The sequence below is a fragment of the Carassius carassius genome, chromosome 35 (genome assembly GCF_963082965.1).
Source record: "Carassius carassius chromosome 35, fCarCar2.1, whole genome shotgun sequence".
Classification (NCBI taxonomy): Eukaryota; Metazoa; Chordata; class Actinopteri; order Cypriniformes; family Cyprinidae; genus Carassius; species Carassius carassius.
This window is the reverse complement of record NC_081789.1, coordinates 5,588,170-5,607,494: the sequence shown is the minus strand read 5'-3', so window position 1 is coordinate 5,607,494 and position 19,325 is coordinate 5,588,170. Positions and strand designations below refer to the sequence as shown.

Here is a 19,325-nt window from a genome sequence, read left to right as displayed (position 1 = left end):
GACCAGACAATTCTCACATCCTCCTTTTCTGAAGTTTCTGGTGGATATCAGCAAAACTTCTTATGTGTGAGTTAAACAGTCTCCAGACACACCCTCAATGTAAACGGCACGAATCCCGTAACGATCACACATCTATTTAACAAACCACTTCAATAAGAGCAAGCTTTTCAAAAGATCGCCCTTTATGCGCTCAAAGTAATCTCCCACAAGCAGTTCATCCCTGCTTTTCTATTTTACAACCACATTTCCTGTCGGATCCCCGCAGCAGTGCTGGGGCTCCGCGCGTGCTTACCTGAACATAATTATTCTCACAGTAGTCCGCGACCCTCGTGAGGTTCTGGTAACTCTCCACGAGAGCTCGTTTACCGGCGGGGATTTCTTCCTCTAGTAACATCTGCAGCTCTGCCATCTTACATGTCTCCACAGAGCTTCCTACTCCTCGTCTCTGGGATTTGATTGAGAGCTCAAACTCAGCCCTTGTGATGTCGGAATCGTTCATTTGAGTCGAGTCTTTTTAATGAACAAACCGAATCGGTTCACAAAACCGGTCTGAACAATTCGTATATCGGACTGAATCGGGAAAAGCTGCCCGCGAGTAAACGACTCACTGAATCATTGAACCGAGACATCCACGACTCGCATTGAGCCGGATTATCTACGTAAATTTTTGGAGTGAACCGAGTAGCAGGAATATGACATAGTACAGGAAATGTGTTGACATATAATAAAAATAATATTAAAAGCTGCATAACCGTGTGATGTACTGTGAAATTAGTAGTTAAATATTGTGTTTAGATTTTTGTGAGAGTTGAAACAAAGAATTAAATGGCTACAACACAACCGTTTGACCTATAACTTAATCAAGAAAATACCAATAAAGAAATTATATATATATATATATATGGCCTCGTTTGAATATTTAATGGTACCCCAGGGACGCACGATGACGCCATTACGTACTGACGCAAAAGAATCAGAGAATTGTTTATTTTAAAGGGTTCTTTGAAAGAACTGTTCAAAAGAGTCGATTCTGAGAAATTAGCCTGACTTTCCAGCGCCTCCTTTTCGCCACAGCGTCACCATCAGCGCAGCTGATAGGTTGTTGCTGCGCGAATGGAACGTTGGGAGTTGTAGTGTTACAATACATCCAGTAACGAGGGACGGGACACTTTGTTGCGTTCCATTAAGTGTCACAGTGTTGACTCTCCGTCTATTGAGCAGGAAATTGTTAAGCGCATATCTATCTTTAGACATATTCGTCAAAATATTGCTAGGCACATTCAAAGGTCGTAGCCAGAAACGGGTTTATGTCAAAAACTCCCTTTGGTAAGCTTACATCGGGGAACTACATTACCCGGAATGTTACACGTAGAATTATGTTATTTGTAGGATTTAAACGCCATTGTTGCTAGACTTAACGGCAGCGTCGTTCTCTAAAGGAACTACAATTCCCAGGAAACACCTGAAGTACGCGTTCATATGTTGTCTGGAAGGTACGTATTCATGAGGTCGTAGTCTCCAGCGCAGCAGGCTGAGCAGCAAATGGTAAAGTATCAAATGCTCGTGCTTGTTTTAACGCCGTTTCGATCGTTTCTAGTGCAAGTTAATCCAGAAATATCACATTAAACAGTATTCACTGCACTTTCAGTCATGTCTTGGTTGTCCTTCAAGATTTGTAAAGACAAAATCGATTGTTTTTTGGCTTTGTTTACTTCTTTTGGAATGATAAACGTCTCATTAACGTGGAACGTGCAGCTTACTGTAATTGCGACAGATACAAAGAACATTATGAATGATATAAATCGATTAATATAAATGTAACTTTGCTGGTAGGTTGTGCTCGATCTTGCTGTAGATTGTCATGATGGAGGGTGACAACAAACCAGTCTACGAGCAGAGCTTCAATGCTGCTGTCAAAGTCATCCAAAGTTTACCTTCAAACGGTGAGTAAATATGTCACAGTCATTTAGTAAACACTGTGTATCTTGTGTAATATTAGACAGCAGTGCACGCGATCCCTCACCGACTTTCTTATGAACGCTGCAGTTTCATAATCAAATAAGAAATTATCACGGGTTTTCACGGTCAACGCGATTAGCCTACATTCAGCCGAGCTTAAGTGCTGAAATAGCCCTGATCAGAGACTGTGTGTGTGTGTGGTGATAGAGTCTCATGTGATTTATCATATATGTCAACATGCAAGATATATTTAAGACAGGCTAACGGAATTTCTGTGTGGAGGGATAGTTCACCTCCCAATAAAACTTGTCCTTGTTTGTCCCCAAACAAATATGCTGTTATTTATGCATCGTTTGTTTGTGAAACATGTTAGCAGAGTTTTTGAAGAATCATTTTTGTGATTTTTCCTTTTTTTCTCCTTTTTTTAAAAATATATTTTATGGTGCGTTATAACCGTAATATTATTTGAAAAAACACAAGGATGCATACAATCAGTTTTTATTTCAATGTTTATTATTCCTTTAATGTGTAATGAAACGTAATAGATTCTGACAAATTGTCTAAGAATCAATAGCAATATTTACTGGTTTAAGTGAAATTTTAAGATTAAAAAAGGAAATATAAATACATTGAGATATTGAGTTAAATTAAATGTAGTTACATTTCTTGATTATTTAGTTGCAGATCCCTTGCGTGCTATCAGAGCAGTGAGTCTGCGACCCATAGACATCACCAGACTCTTGGTCTTATGCTTTGAAATGCTTTTCCCAGCCTTTAATGCAGCCAATTCCAGCTGTTGATTGTTTTGGGGATTTTCTGCCTTTAGTCTCCTCTTCAGCTGGTGAAATTCATTTTCTATCGGATTTAAATATGGAGATTGATTTGGGCAATCTAAGACTTTACATTCCTTTTGCCCTGATAAAGGCCTTGACTGAACTGGCAGGGTGTTTTGGGTCATTGTCCTGATGTAATATGTAGCGCTTTCTGATGAGTCTGGGGGCATTTTCTTGAATGTTGGTAGCCAAGATGGTTTTGTACCCTTCCAAAGTCATCCTGCTACTGTCATCAAACATTAAGTCTTCATTAAAATTGAGAGGGCCTGTTCCAGAGACAGTCATGCATGCTCTTCCCATGACACCACCTCCACCATGCTTTACAGACGAGGCTGTATACTTGGGATCATTTGCAGTTCCCTTTTTTCTCCACACTTTTGCTTTCCCATCACTTAGATAGAGGTTGATTTTTGTCTCATCTGTCCGTAAAACTCTCTCAAATCTCTGCTGGCTTTTGCAAACTCTAATCTTGCCTTTCTATTTTTGGTGCTTGTCAGAGGTTTGCATCTTGCGGTGTAGCTTCTGTAATTCTGTGTCAAAGTCTCCAGCAGACAGAAGATTGTCAGCTTTCTGAAGGTTGTTGGTGATTTTACAGACCCGTGTTTTACGGTTCATTTTCACAGCTTTAAAGATTTGCCTGTTATCAACTGCTGTTGTTTTTCTCAACTGTTCAGGTCGTCGTTGGTTTCTGATGTTGCGGTAGGTTTCCAAACTCTTGATTTTCTCCATGTCCTTTGTTTTTGCTATAGCTCTAATTGACTTGCTCTTTTCATTTAGCAGCCAAATTGCTTGTTTTTTTTTCTCAAAGTAATACCAACACAGCATTTAATAAAAAGAACATCATACATTACCAACAGTCAAACATGGTGGTGATAGTGTGATGGTCTGGGGATGCTTTGCAGCTTCTGGACCTGGACAACTCGCCATAATTGATGGAACTATGAATTCTGCACGCTATCAGAAAATCCTGAAGTAGAATGTCTGGCCATCAGTTTGTGACCTGAAGCTCAAGCACACTTTGGTTATGCAGCAGGACGAAGATCCTAAAAAAACCTTTTCACGGCACTATATATGTATATGTATTTTTATAAAACACACACTATAATACTGTATGTACATGTACTGTACATATATACATACATTTGCATTACATTTACATTTAGTCTTTTAGCAAACACTTTTTATGCAAAGCGACTTACAAATAAGGACAGTAGAAATAATCAAAACCAGCAAAAGAGCAACAAAATGCAAGTGCTATGACAAGTCTCAGTTATGGGGCGGTCACACTGCACTTTTCGTTCCATTGACTTCCATTCATACGCATGCGAATGCATCAGACCGGAAACGTAAGCTCATGTGAAAAATTTCGCATCTCGCTGCGTTCCAAAGTTCAAGTTTGGTGAACTCTGACCTGCGAATTTGCATCACGTGAAGATGTGGGAGCAGTAGAAGATCGATACGTCACAGCGTGACCTCTGTACAGAAATTCAAAATGAAGGAAGCGCTAACTTTAGCTGTAGCGCAGCGTCCTATTTTATATAATACATATTTAAAAGATTATAAAAATAAAATAAAAAAGAAGCTGCATGGTTCGCAGTGTCAGTGGAAACAGGAACAGATGGTACATTTGAATGAGGACGTTTTATAATATTTTATTGCTTAGGGTGTATATATTTATATAGAGAGAGATGCAGAGAATACAATATAAGACGCTTTCAACGCCGTGGCAAAAGACACAGTAAGTTACAAGCACATATTAATCCATGTTGTGATAATTGAGGAGAGACAGTTTTATCTTGCTCCCGCCCATATTCGCACCGGCGTCCGAAATAATTTCGCACGTTTAAAGTCTAGTGTGACCGCCCCTTTAGCCTAACACAGTACACATAGCAAGGTGTTTTTATATATAATAAATAAAATGAAAACAAGTATATAGAATAGAAAAATAGGAGACGCTAGTGTTAGAGAGACTTGTTTATAATAAATAAAAAGAAAACAAGTAGATAGGAAAAGAACAGAGAAAGTTAGTGTTAGAGGCCTTTTTTTACGGAAAACAAGCATTTAGAAAAATGAATAGCAAGCACAAGTGTTAGAGGTCTTTTATAAATGATATATATATATATATATATATATATAATACACACACACACACACACACACACACACACACACACACAATTAGAGTAGAGTGAGTTAGAATGTCAAATAAAGATGGAAGAGTTGTGTTTTTAGCTGATATTGTAGATAGTTAAGGACTCAGCTGCTTGGATTGAGTTGGGCAGCTCATTTCACAAGGAGGGAACATTTCATGCAAACGTATGTGAAAGTGATTTTGTGCCTCTTTTGGGATGGCACAATAAAGCGACATTCACTTGCAGAAGGCAAGCTACTAGAAGTCTGAAGTAATGCATTTAGGTGAAGGGGTGTATTGATGTTAACAGCTACTGGTAGCAAGTGCAAATTGACGAAGAGAGGTGTGATGTGCGTTCTTTTCAGACTAATCTTATATGTATAGGCTATATATTTATTTTTGTATTTATTTATTTTTTTATTTTCTTTACCACAATCTAATATTGCATTACTTTTTGATTTAAAATTCAAATTTTCTATTTACATTTTTTTTTTTCCAGGTTCGTTTCAGCCTTCCAATGACATGATGCTGAAATTTTACAGCTACTACAAGCAAGCGACACAAGGCCCCTGCAACATTCCCCGTCCAGGGTTCTGGGACCCTATTGGCAAAGCCAAATGGTACTGAACCTGCTAAATGTCTAGATTAGTGAATTTCATAAAACAAAAGAACTTTAGTTATAAGTGTCAGTAGTTCTTAAAGGTAAAGTGCATTTTTCCCCCCTCACTATTCAAATAGTCTCTCAAATATCCCAGTTTAATGAAAAGCTGTTGACGTTCTAAAGAGTGCAAACAGTGCGAGCTTTTTCAAAGCATTGCTCTGTTTGCGCTCTCATGTTAGTTTATGGCTCAACCAGTGGTGTGAGTTTAGGGATGGACTACCTTTTCAACCAATGGCAGACTGGGGTAGTGTTTGCAGTATCATTTCTTTCCACTAGTGATGCAAAACGACAGACTTCCCCATGAGTTTACACCATTCGGACCGGTGTCTATAACCTAGTGAAAATTAACTGTTAAAAGTTCACTGAGATAACAGATCGGTATCAGTATCACATCAGGTTTGTATTATTAGTAACTAGTGCCACATAAAGGGCAGTTCTGCAGAAGTCTATTTTAAAATTTGTGAAAAGCCTTTAATGTAAATGAGAATCAGACGAGTAAGAAAGATTTCCACACAGACCATTTTACTGTGCTTCATGCTATTTTTGTTTTTCTGTCTTTTCTACCTGCATCTGAGAAACCGCTGCTAGAGTTTCAGTTGATTGTGAGATGACATCAGTGTTGACAAGCTTATGAGAGCAGGGTTGTCACTGACCCGTCCTGCTGCTTGTGTTTAGGGATGCATGGAATTCTCTTGGGGAAATGCAGAAGGAGGAGGCCATGGCGGCCTATGTGGAAGATTTGAAACTGGTATAATGTTTTGGATTTTTTCTTTTTAGCAGTTTTTTAAAACTCGGTATGAATTAATGTAATGGTTTATGTAACTTTGTTGTATAAATTTGCTGAATAGATTCTGGAAAGTATGCCTGTAACAAATGAGGTCGAGGAGCTTCTGCAGGTCATCGGACCATTCTATGAGCTCGTTGACGACAAGAAGAAGATAATGCAAGTGTCAGATTTGAGCACAGGTACACTGAACAACAGTTCCCTCATGGGGCATATATATATATATATATATATATATATACATACACACAGGTGCTGCTCATTTAGTTAGAATATCATCAAAAAGTTGAATTATTTCACCAATTCCATTCAAAAAGTGAAACTTGTATATTATATTTATTCAGTACACAAAGACTGATATATATTTCAAATGTTTATTCCTTTTAATTTTGAGGTTTATAACTGACAACTAAGGAAAATCCCAAATTCAGTATCTCAGAAAATTAGAATGTAACTTAAGACCAATACAAAGAAAGGATTTTTAGAAATCTTGTCCAACTAAAACGTATGAAAATTAAATGTATGAGCATGTACAGCACTCAATACTTAGTTGGGGCTCCTTTTGCCTGAATTACTGCAGCAATGCAGCGTGGCATGGAGTCGATCAGTCTGTGGCATTGCTCAGGTGTTATGAGAGCCCAGGTTGCTCTGATAGTGGCCTTCATCTCTTCTGCATTCTTGGCTCTGGCATATCGCATCTTCCTCTTCCCAATACCCCATAGATTTTCTATGGGGTTAAGGTCAGGCGAGTTTGCTGGCTGATTAAGAACAGGGATACCATGGTCCTTAAACCAGGTACTGGTTGCTTTGGCACTGTGTGCAGGTTTCCTGTTGGAAAATGAAATCTGCATCTCCATAAAGTTGGTCAGCAGCAGGAAGCATGAAGTGCTCTAAAACTGCCTGGTATACGGCTGTGTTGACCTTGGACCTCAGAAAACATAGTGGACCAACACCAGCAGATGACATGGCACCGCAAACCATCACTAACTGTGGAAACTTTACACTGGACCCCAAGCAACGTGGACTGTGTGCCTCTCCTCTCTTCCTCCAGACTCTGGGACCCTGATATCCAAAGGAAATGCAAAATTTACTTTCATATGAGAAACTAACTTTGAACCACTCAGCCGCAGTCCAGTCCTTTTTGTCTTTAGATGCTTTCTGACACTGTCTGTTGTTCAAGAGTGGCTTGACACAAGGAATGCGACAGCTGAAACCCATGTCTTGCATACGTCTGTGCTTAGTGGTTCTTGAAGCACAGACTCCAGCTGCAGTCCACTCTTTGTATATCTCCCCCACATTTTTTAATAGGTTTTATTTCACAATCCTCTCCCGGGTGCAGTTATCCCTATTGCTTGTACACATTTTTTTCTACCACATCTTTTCTTCCCTTCGCCTCTCTATAAATGTGCTTGGGCACAAAGCTCTGTGAACAGCCAGACTCTTTTGCAATGACCTTTTGTGTCTTGCCCTCCTTGTGCAAGGTGCCAATGGTTGTCTTTTGGACAACTGTCAAGTCAGCAGTCTTCCCCACCATTTAAAGGCTTTTCAGGTGTTTTGAGTTAATTGGCTGATTAGAGTGTGGCACCAGGTGTCTTCAATATTGAACCTTTTCACAATATTCAAATTTTCTGAGATACTGAATTTGGGATTTTCCTTACTTTTTGAATGATATTGGTGAAATCAACTTTTTGATGATATTCTAATTATATGACCAGCACATACACACACACACACACACACACACACACACATATATATATATATATATATAAAGCTTTTATTCGGTAAGGATTTTATTCAAGTCAGCATGTTACAATGATTTCTGAAGGACGTTAAACTGAAGACTGTAGGGATGCCCGCTGAAAATTTAGCTTTGCATCACTGGAATAAAACACACAATTACTGTTTTAAAATAAACACAGCCTTGCTAATAACAGACTTCTTTTCAAAAAATCTTACTGACCCCAAACGTTTAAACTGTAGTTTGCAAGTAAATAATGATACAATCAAAAATGAATTACCCCTTTGTTTCATGTTCAGCCCGCTTGGAAAGATTTGCTAGGCAACTTGAAGGCAAGTAAATAGCAGTGTGTTCTCCCTCAGCGGCCTGTGCCCTTAGTTCAAAGTGCCATAGTCCAGGTGCTTGCTTTGATGCCTTAGTTGTTCACTCACTGCTGTTATTAGTGTACATTAGTCTGGGGTCTGTGGTCTAGCTTTCCTTTTTTTTGTGCAATAGTCCTGACAGAACGGACCTTTCAGTAAAAGTGTGCATATCAAATTTCAGAACAGGTCATCAATGCATCATCTTACATGTGTATTGTTGTTGTCTCCAGGGTTTGGGAGCATGCTAACATCACCACCCAAAAGTGTCACAAAAAGCATCATCAGGACGATGGAGATGAACGGCAGCCTGGACAGTTACCCCATCAAAATATCAGAAACTCAACAGATTAAATCAATAGACATGAAAGACGGAGAAGATGATAATGAAGAGGAAGAGAAAGATGCAGAAGAGGAGGTTAAAGAGGTGAAAAAAGGTAAACCTCATAATTATTATTGCTCATACTTAAGGTGCAGTCACATGCTGCTTCTGCTGAAGAAGCGAAAGATTTCCCCAAGCAGATTTTGCAACAGGTTCAAGGTAGTTGTACAAATTTGCCAGCTGTGACTTCGGTGTGACCTGTGCTTTATACATTGTTACACTGTTGACAGTAGACAATGGACCTTTTGATTGCCAGCAAAAGTGTCAAAATATCTAGAGACTAGATATTGGCATTGGCCAGTTCACCTACAAACAACCCAGCACACTTTTTTAAACAGTGTTGCATTGGTAACACCACTCATATTTCCTTCATAATGCTTGCATGTTTTAGTAATAATACATTTGCTCCATTGCAAACTGTGGTGTTTTTTAGCCTCCCAACTGAAGAAAAGGGCTTCTGCAGGAAGACCTAAAGGACGGATATCTAATGGAAGTATCGGCCAACATAAAGTCCTTGCCAATGGAACGCATGGGTCCAAGTCTGATCTGAACAGGCAGGAGACAGAAGAAGACTCTGAAAGCTTTAACCACGAGAGAGACATCATAGAGATGAATGGACACATCAAAGATGAGAAGAAAGACATTGAGGGTAAATGACTTGACTTTTAAAAGTAAGCTCTAGGACATACTTGCAATAGTTATCTGAATCACTCTCTTTATATGTGAAGCAGAAGACGTGTCCAGTTCTCTCCATGTGGCCAGTGATTCGGACAGTGAGGTGTACTGTGACTCTGTCGACCAGTTTGGTGGGGAAGAGGTAAGTAGATTTCAGTTGCACTTAATGATGAGAAATCCAAAAATTACTTGATGCTGGGAGTGTAGGATCCAGTACTAAAGGGAAAGTTTGCCTTAAAAATACTATGGAAGTTTGGTTAGCCACATTCTTCCAGATTAGGGCTGTGCGATATGGACAAAAAAAACCTATCACGATTTTTTTATAAATTTTGCGATTTCGATTTTAATCACGATTTTGACACACACAGACATGCTTTACAGTCATAAATGCATTCAGTATAAATTGTAAAGATATTTCCAAAAGAAAACCAATGAGAGCTTTATCAAATATCTCTAGAACAGACATAAGTCAAAATAATCACTAAGTAAAGATGTCACACAAAATGTCTAGACATATGGAAAAAAATAAAATAAAACCGTGTTCAGGGATTTATTTATTTTTTATTCTTTTATTTTTTTTGTCATGCATTGGTCATAGAGCTCACTGTAGCGGTGCCTCAGGTGTTATATGTTTTGCTTAATATATTTATTGCCCAAGGGTCACACGTACTCCATCTGCAGTGCTATTCAGTAAGTTATGTGTACGCGGTTCAGAAGCAGCAACGAGAGAGCATTATTGTAACGTGAAAGCACATTAAAATAATGCTCGAGCGCGAATCTATCCACTCGCACCAGTGATACGCGGGTCAATGTATTAATAACCCGCACACGACCCACGTTTTCAACTAACCCACCCGCAACTCGGACCGCAAAAAAGAAAAAATGTAACCGACCCGCATTTTTAAAAAGCAGTAAATGCTCATCGTAGCGTCATTGGGCCATAGGAACGTAGGCAAAACTAACTAGGCAAAAAAACTAAACAAACAACAAAACTTAATATATTATAATTTTGTCAAGAATTATAAAAAATCATCGGTAAGCTCATAATTTGTACTAAAATAGTCTAGTCTGGCTATGTCTATTTGTATGTTTCTGCAAGATCAGCAGACATTGAGGCTCGGGTTTGTTCCGATCAGAGCTTGTGAGCAGAGAGCGCATTTCTCCATATATTACGCTCCGCTCGCTCATTCCGTGGGGTCTCGCTCAACCCAGAATGACCTGCTGGTTCGAAAATATGCAAGGAGTCATTTAATTTTTTAGTAATAAACTGGTGTTTTCTGTGTCGCTGCAAAGATGAAGTTGACGATGCGAGTACATCAGAGAGTAGCCCATTTATTTTGGTTTGAATATTTTTGTTTGAAAAAAGAAGACCTTTCAAGCTTTCTGTAATATATAGCCTATATTTCTCAATTCTGTGAGGTTGAGTGTAGTTCACATGCAATGCAAGTGATCCTGCCGGCGCCTTATTACATTGTCTGCTAGGCTATATATTTGCTTCTTATTTATTAAATACGGGCAACTGATTGATAAAACATTGATCAAAATTAAGATACAATTTATACAAAACGAAAATCTTTTAAAAAGAGTTTTCTATAAAACAAAATCATGTTTTACCAAAAACAGGGACATTGCTCCCCATGCAGTCTTCTTTGCCGCCTCCATCTCTACGTGCAGACTGAGCTCGTGCGTCATCTTCGTGCCAGTTATTCAGCCAATAAAGTGTAGGCCTATGTATTTCAAAAATGTGTCTAGTACTATATAAATGACAAATGTTTAATTGCCATTTTTATTTCAAAGGACCCGACCGACCGCGACCCAAATATCATTAAAAATATTTCTGGATGACTCTTAACTGCGGGCGACCGCAGGCACCCACTCATTTTGGATCAACCCGCACGTTACTGACTCGCACGCAGATTTCCTATGCTCTGTTAACAAAACCAGATGCGTGTGCTCAGATCATAGACTGTATAAGGCTCAGATATATGCTGCCTTACAACGTGTCTCCTCTCGCTCAACCTGTGTCCTGTGCACTCACAACTCTCTCTGTGCTCACGCGCAAGATATTAAATCTTTTCCCACCTTTCTATTTATAACCTTTTCTGTTCTCATCTTTTTACCGCGTGCAGTGTGAATGTTCTGTTCCATTAACATGGGCTCGAAAAAAGGCTACGCATCACAGACAGAGTGTGTGAACCTGGAGTTAGGTATAGGCCCAGTCTGCTCTGTTCTCTTGCTCCACTTAGGTGCGCTGCATCTTGATTGGTTCAGATAACATACTGCGGGAGGTCAGGGCCACGGAAAATCGTACTATAAAGTGATTTAGAAATCGCGCACACTCAAATCGCGATTTTATTTCGATTTCGATTAATCGCACAGCCCTATTCCAGATATCTTCTTTTGGGTTTAGCAGAAGAAATAAATTCATACAACATCAATTTCAAACCAAACAGTTTTCTATTGGTCAGCACAGAGATTTCATATGACCACCTTGAACCCGTTGCGAAATCTGCATGGATTCCTATTAAAAAAGAGAATCGCTAAACAACGTCAGTGTGACCTGCATCTTTAGTCTGTTAGCTTCTCTGTAATGGTTTTAAAATCTCCCAAAATCATGCAGTAATGCGAGTAATGCATGTGCTCTTGTTCCTGGTCTCCAGGGATCTGAGCTACATGTCAGCCACTCACTGGACGTGGCAGAGGAGAGCCACAGCACACTGTCCTCCACAGGAGAGGTCAGATCAGAAGAGGAACTGCTGGGACGGGAGGAAGGCGTACAGCACGGCGGAGAAGACGGACGGAGCAGCAGAGGCGGTTCTCAGAGGCAGGGACTTCCTGCGATTAGAAGTGACAGATCTGTGGTCAGGAGGGGAAGAGGTACAAACATAGCAACCAAAACAACAGCAAAATCATATAAAAAATCTGTTTCAAAACTATTGCTATTGCTTCTGTTCTGTTCCAGTGTTATTTTTGTTATTTAGTTTTAGTCAAAGTCTTTTGACTAAAATGCCATTTGGTTTTAATCATATTTTAGTCATCTTGAATTGTTTTTAGTTTTAGTTGACAAAATTGAATACGATTTTAGTCGACTAAATCTACAGTAAATTTAGTGGGCTAAAACCTAATGGGTTTAGTTACAGTGCATTTATTAAGCATTTCTCTAAAATGTCCAAACTCATTATATTGGTTTGATATTAAGGTTTTATCATGATAGACAACGATTTAACTGCAGTGACACACAACATGCCTTTTTGTTCAAATTAAATAAAAGCACTTCTCACAAAGAACAAGAACACGGTCTTCTTGATGAAATATCAATGGTTATACAGGCTAATTATGCATTCTTTATAGCAGCTTGTTTACCATATTCTTCATTCTTTCAAGCAGACATTTATTTCTATAAATAAATTTAGATGAATCTTTAGGGCTACTAAAGTTTTCATGAGCAGTGCCTGATTTTATGTCTTTCTTTTGTTGCTTGATTAACAGCAATGAATCGGACAATAACAACTAAATTAGGCTGCTATACCTTTAAAACGTTAAAATGTACTGATACACGTTCACTTAAGACTTGATCAACTGTGTTTACGTGAATAGTCGTCAAATCATGCGACACGAAAGAGTACTCGCGCACTGAGAGACGCGCTCTGTGTGTGTGTACGCTTCAGTGTCTGTGCTCAGAAAACCAGACCAAATTGAGTTCTTTCTTGCGTCGTCAGATTTTTTCGTATGTCTGCTCTTCTCTTATTTCGACATATTGACATTTTTTTAAATTTTATACGACATGCAGCAAGTGTATGTTAGCTTATGTCCCACCGGTTCATATGAACACATCTAACCTCTGAACCACGCAGCAGATTCGTTTTGAATGAATCTCTTCCCAAATCGTCCCTCCCCAAAGTTTTCTGTCTCGTTTTTTATTCGTTGACGAAAATGTCAATAGATGTACATTAAAAATTTTTGTCATTTAAAAATAGTTTTAGTTCGTTATTGTCTCATTGTCAACAGTGAAAAAATGTTGTTTGACGAAAATTTTTAAAATTACGAATTTGTGAGTGCACATATGTTACCTTAAAATGCTCTCTAGGTTTTGGAACAGGGCTGCAATCCTCAAGTAAATTTGTTTTTGGAAACTTTGTTTCTTTAATCTGTTAATGATCTACAGAATGTTTGTGCTGTTTGCACATACTACAGCTGCTTCTCCTGTGTATCAGGGTCCAGGCCACCTGCCTTTGGCTCGGGGTCAGCGGGACCGCAGCAGGGCAGTGGGGGAGATGGGGAACGCTGGGGGACGGATGGATCAGCAACACAGAATCTAAATGAACAGATAATCTGTGCTCTGGCCAGACTGCAGGACGACATGCAGAGCGTGTTAGAGAGGCTACACACATTGGAAGCTCTCACAGCCTCACAGGTTACATACCGTCTCTTTTCACTCAGTACAACATAGATAACACTGATTAAGTATGAAATATTACATTTTTGATTTGTCATGTGCAACTTCTCAGGCCAGATCCTTAGCACTGCCATCAGACTACCTGTCACCACCTGCAAATAAAACGAAGAAGGTAAAGTCATTTTAATAAACTGATTGATGGGATTCACCCAAAAATGAACAATCTGTCATCATTCACTCACCCTCAAGTTGCTCCAAACCTGTATGAGTTTGTTTCTTCTGCTGAACATAAAAGAAGGTATTTAGAAGAATGTTGGCAACAAAGCAGTTTCTGGTCTTTCCCCTACTATGGATGTCAGTGGTTACCAGGAACTGTTTGGTTACCCACATTCTTCAAAATTGTTCAGAAGAAAGGAGAGCATTCATGTAGCTCAGACAGCTAGCAATGCTGAGGTTATGGGTTCGATTCCCAGTGAATGCATGAACTGATAAAATGTAAACCTTGAATGCATTGCAAGTCTCTTTGGATAAAAGCGTCTGCCAAATGCAGAGATATCAATTTTGATCGTGTCCCAAATTATTGAATTTGAATTATGCCTTTGCTATAGAATGGGTGCTGATATAATATTTTCATGATCATTTATGAATCATGATCATTCATGAACCTAGAGTTTTATTTAATACCATTAACTCTGTGTTGAATCCATGCACCTCTGATCCGACAGAGGTTTCAGTTAGTACATGTGAGAAATTTCTTGGTTATTTTACTGACAAAGTAGCAGCTGTCAGGCAAAACTGCAGTGCTAATTTTAACGTGTTTGTACCTGCTGCTCCGGTGCTTTCTGCTGTTTTTGAGGATTTTAAGCCAGTTTCACTTACACTGCTTTCTGAGGTAGTGCAGCACATGAAACCCACCAACTGTCCGTTAGACATTGTCCCAGCCAGGGTAGTGAAAGAAGTTTTTAATACCGCCATTGGGTCAAGTTTACTCACTTTAATTAATTTGTGTCTTAGTCTAGGTTGTGTCCCAGCTGCATTTAAACATGCTGTGGTCAGGCCCCTACTTAAGAAACCAAATCTTGACCCTTCAGTGTTATCTAACTTTAGACCAGTTTCTCATCTGCCTTTTCTGTCAAAGGTTTTGGAAAAAGTTGTTTTTATACAGTTACAAGCCTTTATGCAGAAAAATTCTGTCCTCGAAAAATTTCAGTCTGGTTTTAGATCACGTCACAGTACCGAGTCTGCACTGCTAAGAGTACATAATGATATTGCCTTGTCTGTGGATGCCGGGAGTCCTGCTGTGTTAGTGCTTTTGGACCTCACAGCAGCGTTCGATACGGTGGACCATGCAGTCCTCCTCTCTCGTCTTGAGCATTGTGTGGGCATTCGAGGTTTGGCACTTCAGTGGTTTAGCTCCTATTTAGCAGATAGGAGCTTCTCTGTTATGATTGGTGAATGCTCCTCGTCGGCTGCTCCTCTTTCTTGTGGGGTACCCCAGGGTTCAATTCTTGGCCCAATCTTGTTTTCTTTATATATGTTGCCATTAGGGAGTATTATAGGAAAGCACAATCTATCCTTTCACTGTTATGCTGATGACTTGCAGATTTATTTGCCTTTAAAACCGAATGATAATGTCGCACTAGACTCCCTACTTAGTTGTATCGATGATATTAGGATGTGGTTGTCACAAAATTTTCTTAGTTTAAATAATGAAAAAACGGAGTGTATCATCTCCGGCAACCCAAACGGTTCAGCGGTGAGTTTGGGGGCTTTGGCTCCATACCTTAAGCCTGCTGTCAGAAATTTAGGGGTTACTTTTGATTGCGACATGAAATTTGACAAGCAAATCAGCAATATTGTCAAAATGAGTTTTTTTCAGCTTCGTCTTCTAGCTAAAGTTAAGCCTTTTCTTAATAGGCCTGATCTAGAAAAGGTGATTCATGCTTTTATTAGTTCGAGGTTGGATTATTGTAATGCTCTCTATGTAGGTTTAAGTCAAGGCTCTATTGCACGACTTCAACTTGTGCAAAATGCTGCCGCTCGGTTTTTAACAAATACACCTAAGCGTGTACACATTACTCCTGTCCTCTATTCCTTACACTGGCTTCCAGTACAGTTTAGAATAGATTTTAAGATTTTGTTGTTCGTTTTTAAGGCCCTAAATGGCCGAGCACCGGAGTACATAAGTGAGATTTTAACCCTGCGTGAGCACAGCCGGTCGTTACGGTCTTCAAATCAACTGGTTTTAGAAGTCCCAAGGTCAAAGTACAAGCGTTGGGGTGATCAGGCGTTTGCAGTTGCTGCCCCAAGACTTTGGAACAAGTTACCCCCTGATATCCGTACAACTTCAGATGAAACTCTTTTTAGGTCTAAACTTAAAACCCACCTGTTTAGGATGGCTTTTAATACATAGTAGTGGTGACACAATTTCCCTCTTGCTGTTTTCTTTTTGTTATATGTATTTATTGTATGATATGATGTTTATTGTATTCTATGATGTGAAGCACTTTGGATACCTGTCGGTTGTTGTAAAGCGCTATACAAATAAATGTTGATTGATTGATTTATTCCTATTATAGAAGCCATCCTGGTGGCCTTTTGATGTGTCTCCTGGGACTGTGCTGTTTGCTGTCATCTGGCCGTTTGTGGTGCAGTGGCTCATCCGTCTGTATGTGCAGCGCAGGAGGAGGTACGCACTGTCCCATTGTACCATTACTGCTTAAGTGTTTTTTTTGTTTTGTTTTTTTATTAGTATACAAATACAGCAATGATACGCTGATTAAAAGTGACATTAAAGACATTTATAATGCGAAAGATTTCTATTTGAAATAAATGATGTTCTTATTAACTTTCTAATCATCAAAGCATTCTAAAAAGTAAAAAAATGTCATAATAAATATTCTTATAAAATGTGTTTTAACATTAATAATAATGGGAAATGTTTCTTGAGCAACTAAATCAGCAAATTAGAATGATTTCTGAATGATCATGTGACACTGAAAACTGGAGTAATGATGCTGAAAATTCAGCTTTGTATCACACAAATAAATTACATTATACATATATTAAAATTAGGGCTGTTTAAAAGCAAATAATAAGCAAATTTTAAACTCATTAATTACATTATACATATTCAAATTAGGGCTGCTTAAAAGCAAATAATAAGCTAATTTTAATCTCATTAATTACATTATGCTGGTTGATTGATTGGTCAATGAATTAATTGAAAATTAATTGCACATTTGCACTGAGAAATTGCACTAAATGTTAAAGTCATCATAATGTTAAATGAGAAAAGCACTGAATAAGACATTCAAAGGAATTAGATATTTATTTTCAAAGCTACTTTTTATATTTTGATTCAACAGAATTTAATTCACAAATTCTTAAGACAGCAATGTGGAGATAACATTGAAATGATTATTTATACCATTGTTGTGTTACTCAAAGATGAACAACACTTTTACTGTGGCTTTGTTTGAAAAACTTTTAGCAAACAATTGACTATATAATGTCTCAAATTTAACAAAATATTAAATATTGAATAAAATCAATGTCACAAATGTAATAGTGAAGATATTCAGGAACAAAGCGTCATTCTCGCTCGTGATATAAATTAAATTAAATTTAAAAATTAAATTTAAAATGTATTCATTTAGCAGACGCTTTTATCCAAAGCGACTTACAGTGCATTCAGGCTATCAGTTTTTACCTATCATGTGTTCATATGATTTTATCATGTGATATTGCTAATAGGATATAAATATAAGACAAAAACCCATGCAGGGGTATTTTTGCTCTCATATCTTGAACATTTAGGGAGATGTAACTGGATTCATCATAGCAGTTGCATGCAGTGTAAGATGATGTACAGGTCCAGGCGAGGCGGGTGCATTAATCTTTTTGACCATCATTTCCATAATCATACATGTTAAATCGATAGTCCTAATTAAAATAGATATGTTTCTACATTTTAAATTGTAATAACGTTTTAAAAATATTACTGTATTTTTCATCAAATAAGCATAAAAACTTAAAAATTAAAGGAATAATTTACCCAAAAATGGAAATAAATGAAAATTAACTAATCTAGATTTTGGATGGCCTGAAGGTAATTTTTGGGTGAACTACTGCTTGAATATAGTTTGAAGCATTCATTGTTGTAACTGCTTGCTGTTTCACACTAGTTTGAACATAGCTCAGGAATGTGCAACAGATATGATCATATTTGTGCATGTGATGGCAGGCATGTTAAAGATTGGATCATCTCGTTACAGAAGAATCAACTGACTGATGGTTTGACTGCTCTGCAGACCCAGAGGAGAGTTTGTCAGCTTGTCCCGTGATCTCGAACTCCTGCTCTTGCACTATGATGACAACCCTGAGAATTAGCAAACAGAAAGACTGAGAGTGAATGTACGGCGATGCAGCTCATCACAAGCTTTTTTGTACCTTTTCTTTTTTTAATGTAACAACTTGCTAAGTCAGAAGTCCCCAATTTCAGTAATTCAAACTAGAATTTTGCGCACTATTAGGGGCATTTTAATAACTTTCATGTCAAGTGTATAATCATTCAGTGATCTGCGCACATAGCTGCTGTCTGTCATTAATACTGTAGCAAAGTGGAAGATGCAAAGGTGATTTCTGCTTGAATATATCTCTGATTCTTGCCATGTTTGATAGAAAAGAGACCATGTTTGGGGTTTGAGCCGTAATGGGAATAAATCAGGATTCCTAAATTGTTGGAGGAAATGCACATAAATATCTAGAGACTTAGCGTTTGCTCAAAAGAGCTGTGGTGCTCTTTAAAGCCATAATGAAAAACATGCATATTAAACTGACCCTTTGCTTTGGAAATCTGAGAAAAGAGTCCGAAGGCAATATAGAAAATTACGTTCTTCATCCATTCAACGTCCCGTCATGATTCCTGCCAGCAAAGATCAGACCTATTTGGTATCCTCAAAAGTGTGTAGGCACAAAGCCACACATCTTAATGTCTGAATGTTGCCGGCTTAAAGGAACAGTTCACCCAAAATCGTAAATTTGCTTAGAATTTAGTGTCCCTCAGGCCAAGGTTTCTTTAATCAGAACCGATTTGGAGAAATCATCACATCACTTGCTCACAAATCGATCCTCTGGAGTGAATGGGTGCCGTCAGAATGAGAGTCCAAACAGCTGAAAAACCATCACAAGTAATGCATGTTTGTAATACATCTATCATTAAGATATTTTACCTCAAACTCTTGCTTCCAGCTAGCTAATATACCTCTATCAATAACATTGCTTTCTCCAGTGAAGCCATCTCATCTGAATCAGGAGGATGTTTCTTACAAACACACAGCTTTTCATTTCACAATGTTTTTAGCAGCTGTTTGGACTCTCATTCTGACAGCACCCATTCACT

The 19,325-nt window shown here is 38.4% G+C and overlaps 2 protein-coding genes across 14 annotated transcripts in view; one reads left to right on the top strand and one right to left on the bottom strand.

Annotated features, from left to right (window-relative positions):
* abi1a (abl-interactor 1a) overlaps positions 1–491 on the bottom strand; it is a 61,121-nt gene extending 60,630 nt beyond the window's left edge. For 4 of the 10 annotated variants that reach the window (XM_059524328.1, XM_059524330.1, XM_059524333.1 and 1 more), the window contains exon 1: positions 293–490. In XM_059524328.1, the coding sequence (XP_059380311.1) occupies positions 293–409 (117 nt within the window). In that variant the 5' untranslated portion in view covers positions 410–490. Of the gene's footprint in view, positions 1–292 lie in introns of all 10 variants that reach the window. The other 6 variants (XM_059524323.1, XM_059524327.1, XM_059524332.1 and 3 more) reach the window with 3 other exon arrangements.
* A 916-nt stretch (positions 492–1,407) lies between these two features.
* Positions 1,408–18,440, top strand: acbd5a (acyl-CoA binding domain containing 5a). 4 transcript variants are annotated; one of them, XM_059524321.1, is made up of 14 exons: positions 1,408–1,545; positions 1,834–1,943; positions 5,423–5,543; positions 6,260–6,332; positions 6,433–6,550; positions 8,409–8,441; positions 8,702–8,905; positions 9,284–9,478; positions 9,579–9,667; positions 12,186–12,402; positions 13,740–13,939; positions 14,034–14,093; positions 16,501–16,610; positions 18,202–18,440. In XM_059524321.1, the coding sequence occupies exons 2-14, from the start codon at positions 1,862–1,864 to the stop codon at positions 18,209–18,211; spliced, it is 1,512 nt and encodes a 503-aa protein (XP_059380304.1). In that variant the 5' UTR covers positions 1,408–1,545; positions 1,834–1,861; the 3' UTR covers positions 18,212–18,440. The 4 variants fall into 4 exon arrangements, with proteins under 4 accessions (XP_059380304.1, XP_059380303.1, XP_059380302.1 ...); XM_059524320.1 differs by having other exon boundaries at positions 1,410–1,545; positions 9,284–9,479; positions 9,583–9,667; positions 18,199–18,440; XM_059524319.1 differs by having other exon boundaries at positions 1,411–1,545; positions 18,199–18,440.
* Positions 18,441–19,325: the final 885 nt, after the last annotated feature.

Coding starts and splice junctions, on each gene's coding strand:
- acbd5a (XM_059524319.1), top strand. CDS start 1,862: ATGATGGAGGGTGACAACAAACCAGTCTACGAGCAGAGCTTCAATGCT. Junction 9,479..9,578: donor GATGAATGGACACATCAAAG/ATGAGAAGAAAG, acceptor TTATATGTGAAG/CAGAAGACGTGTCCAGTTCT. Junction 14,094..16,500: donor CTGCAAATAAAACGAAGAAG/GTAAAGTCATTT, acceptor TTCCTATTATAG/AAGCCATCCTGGTGGCCTTT.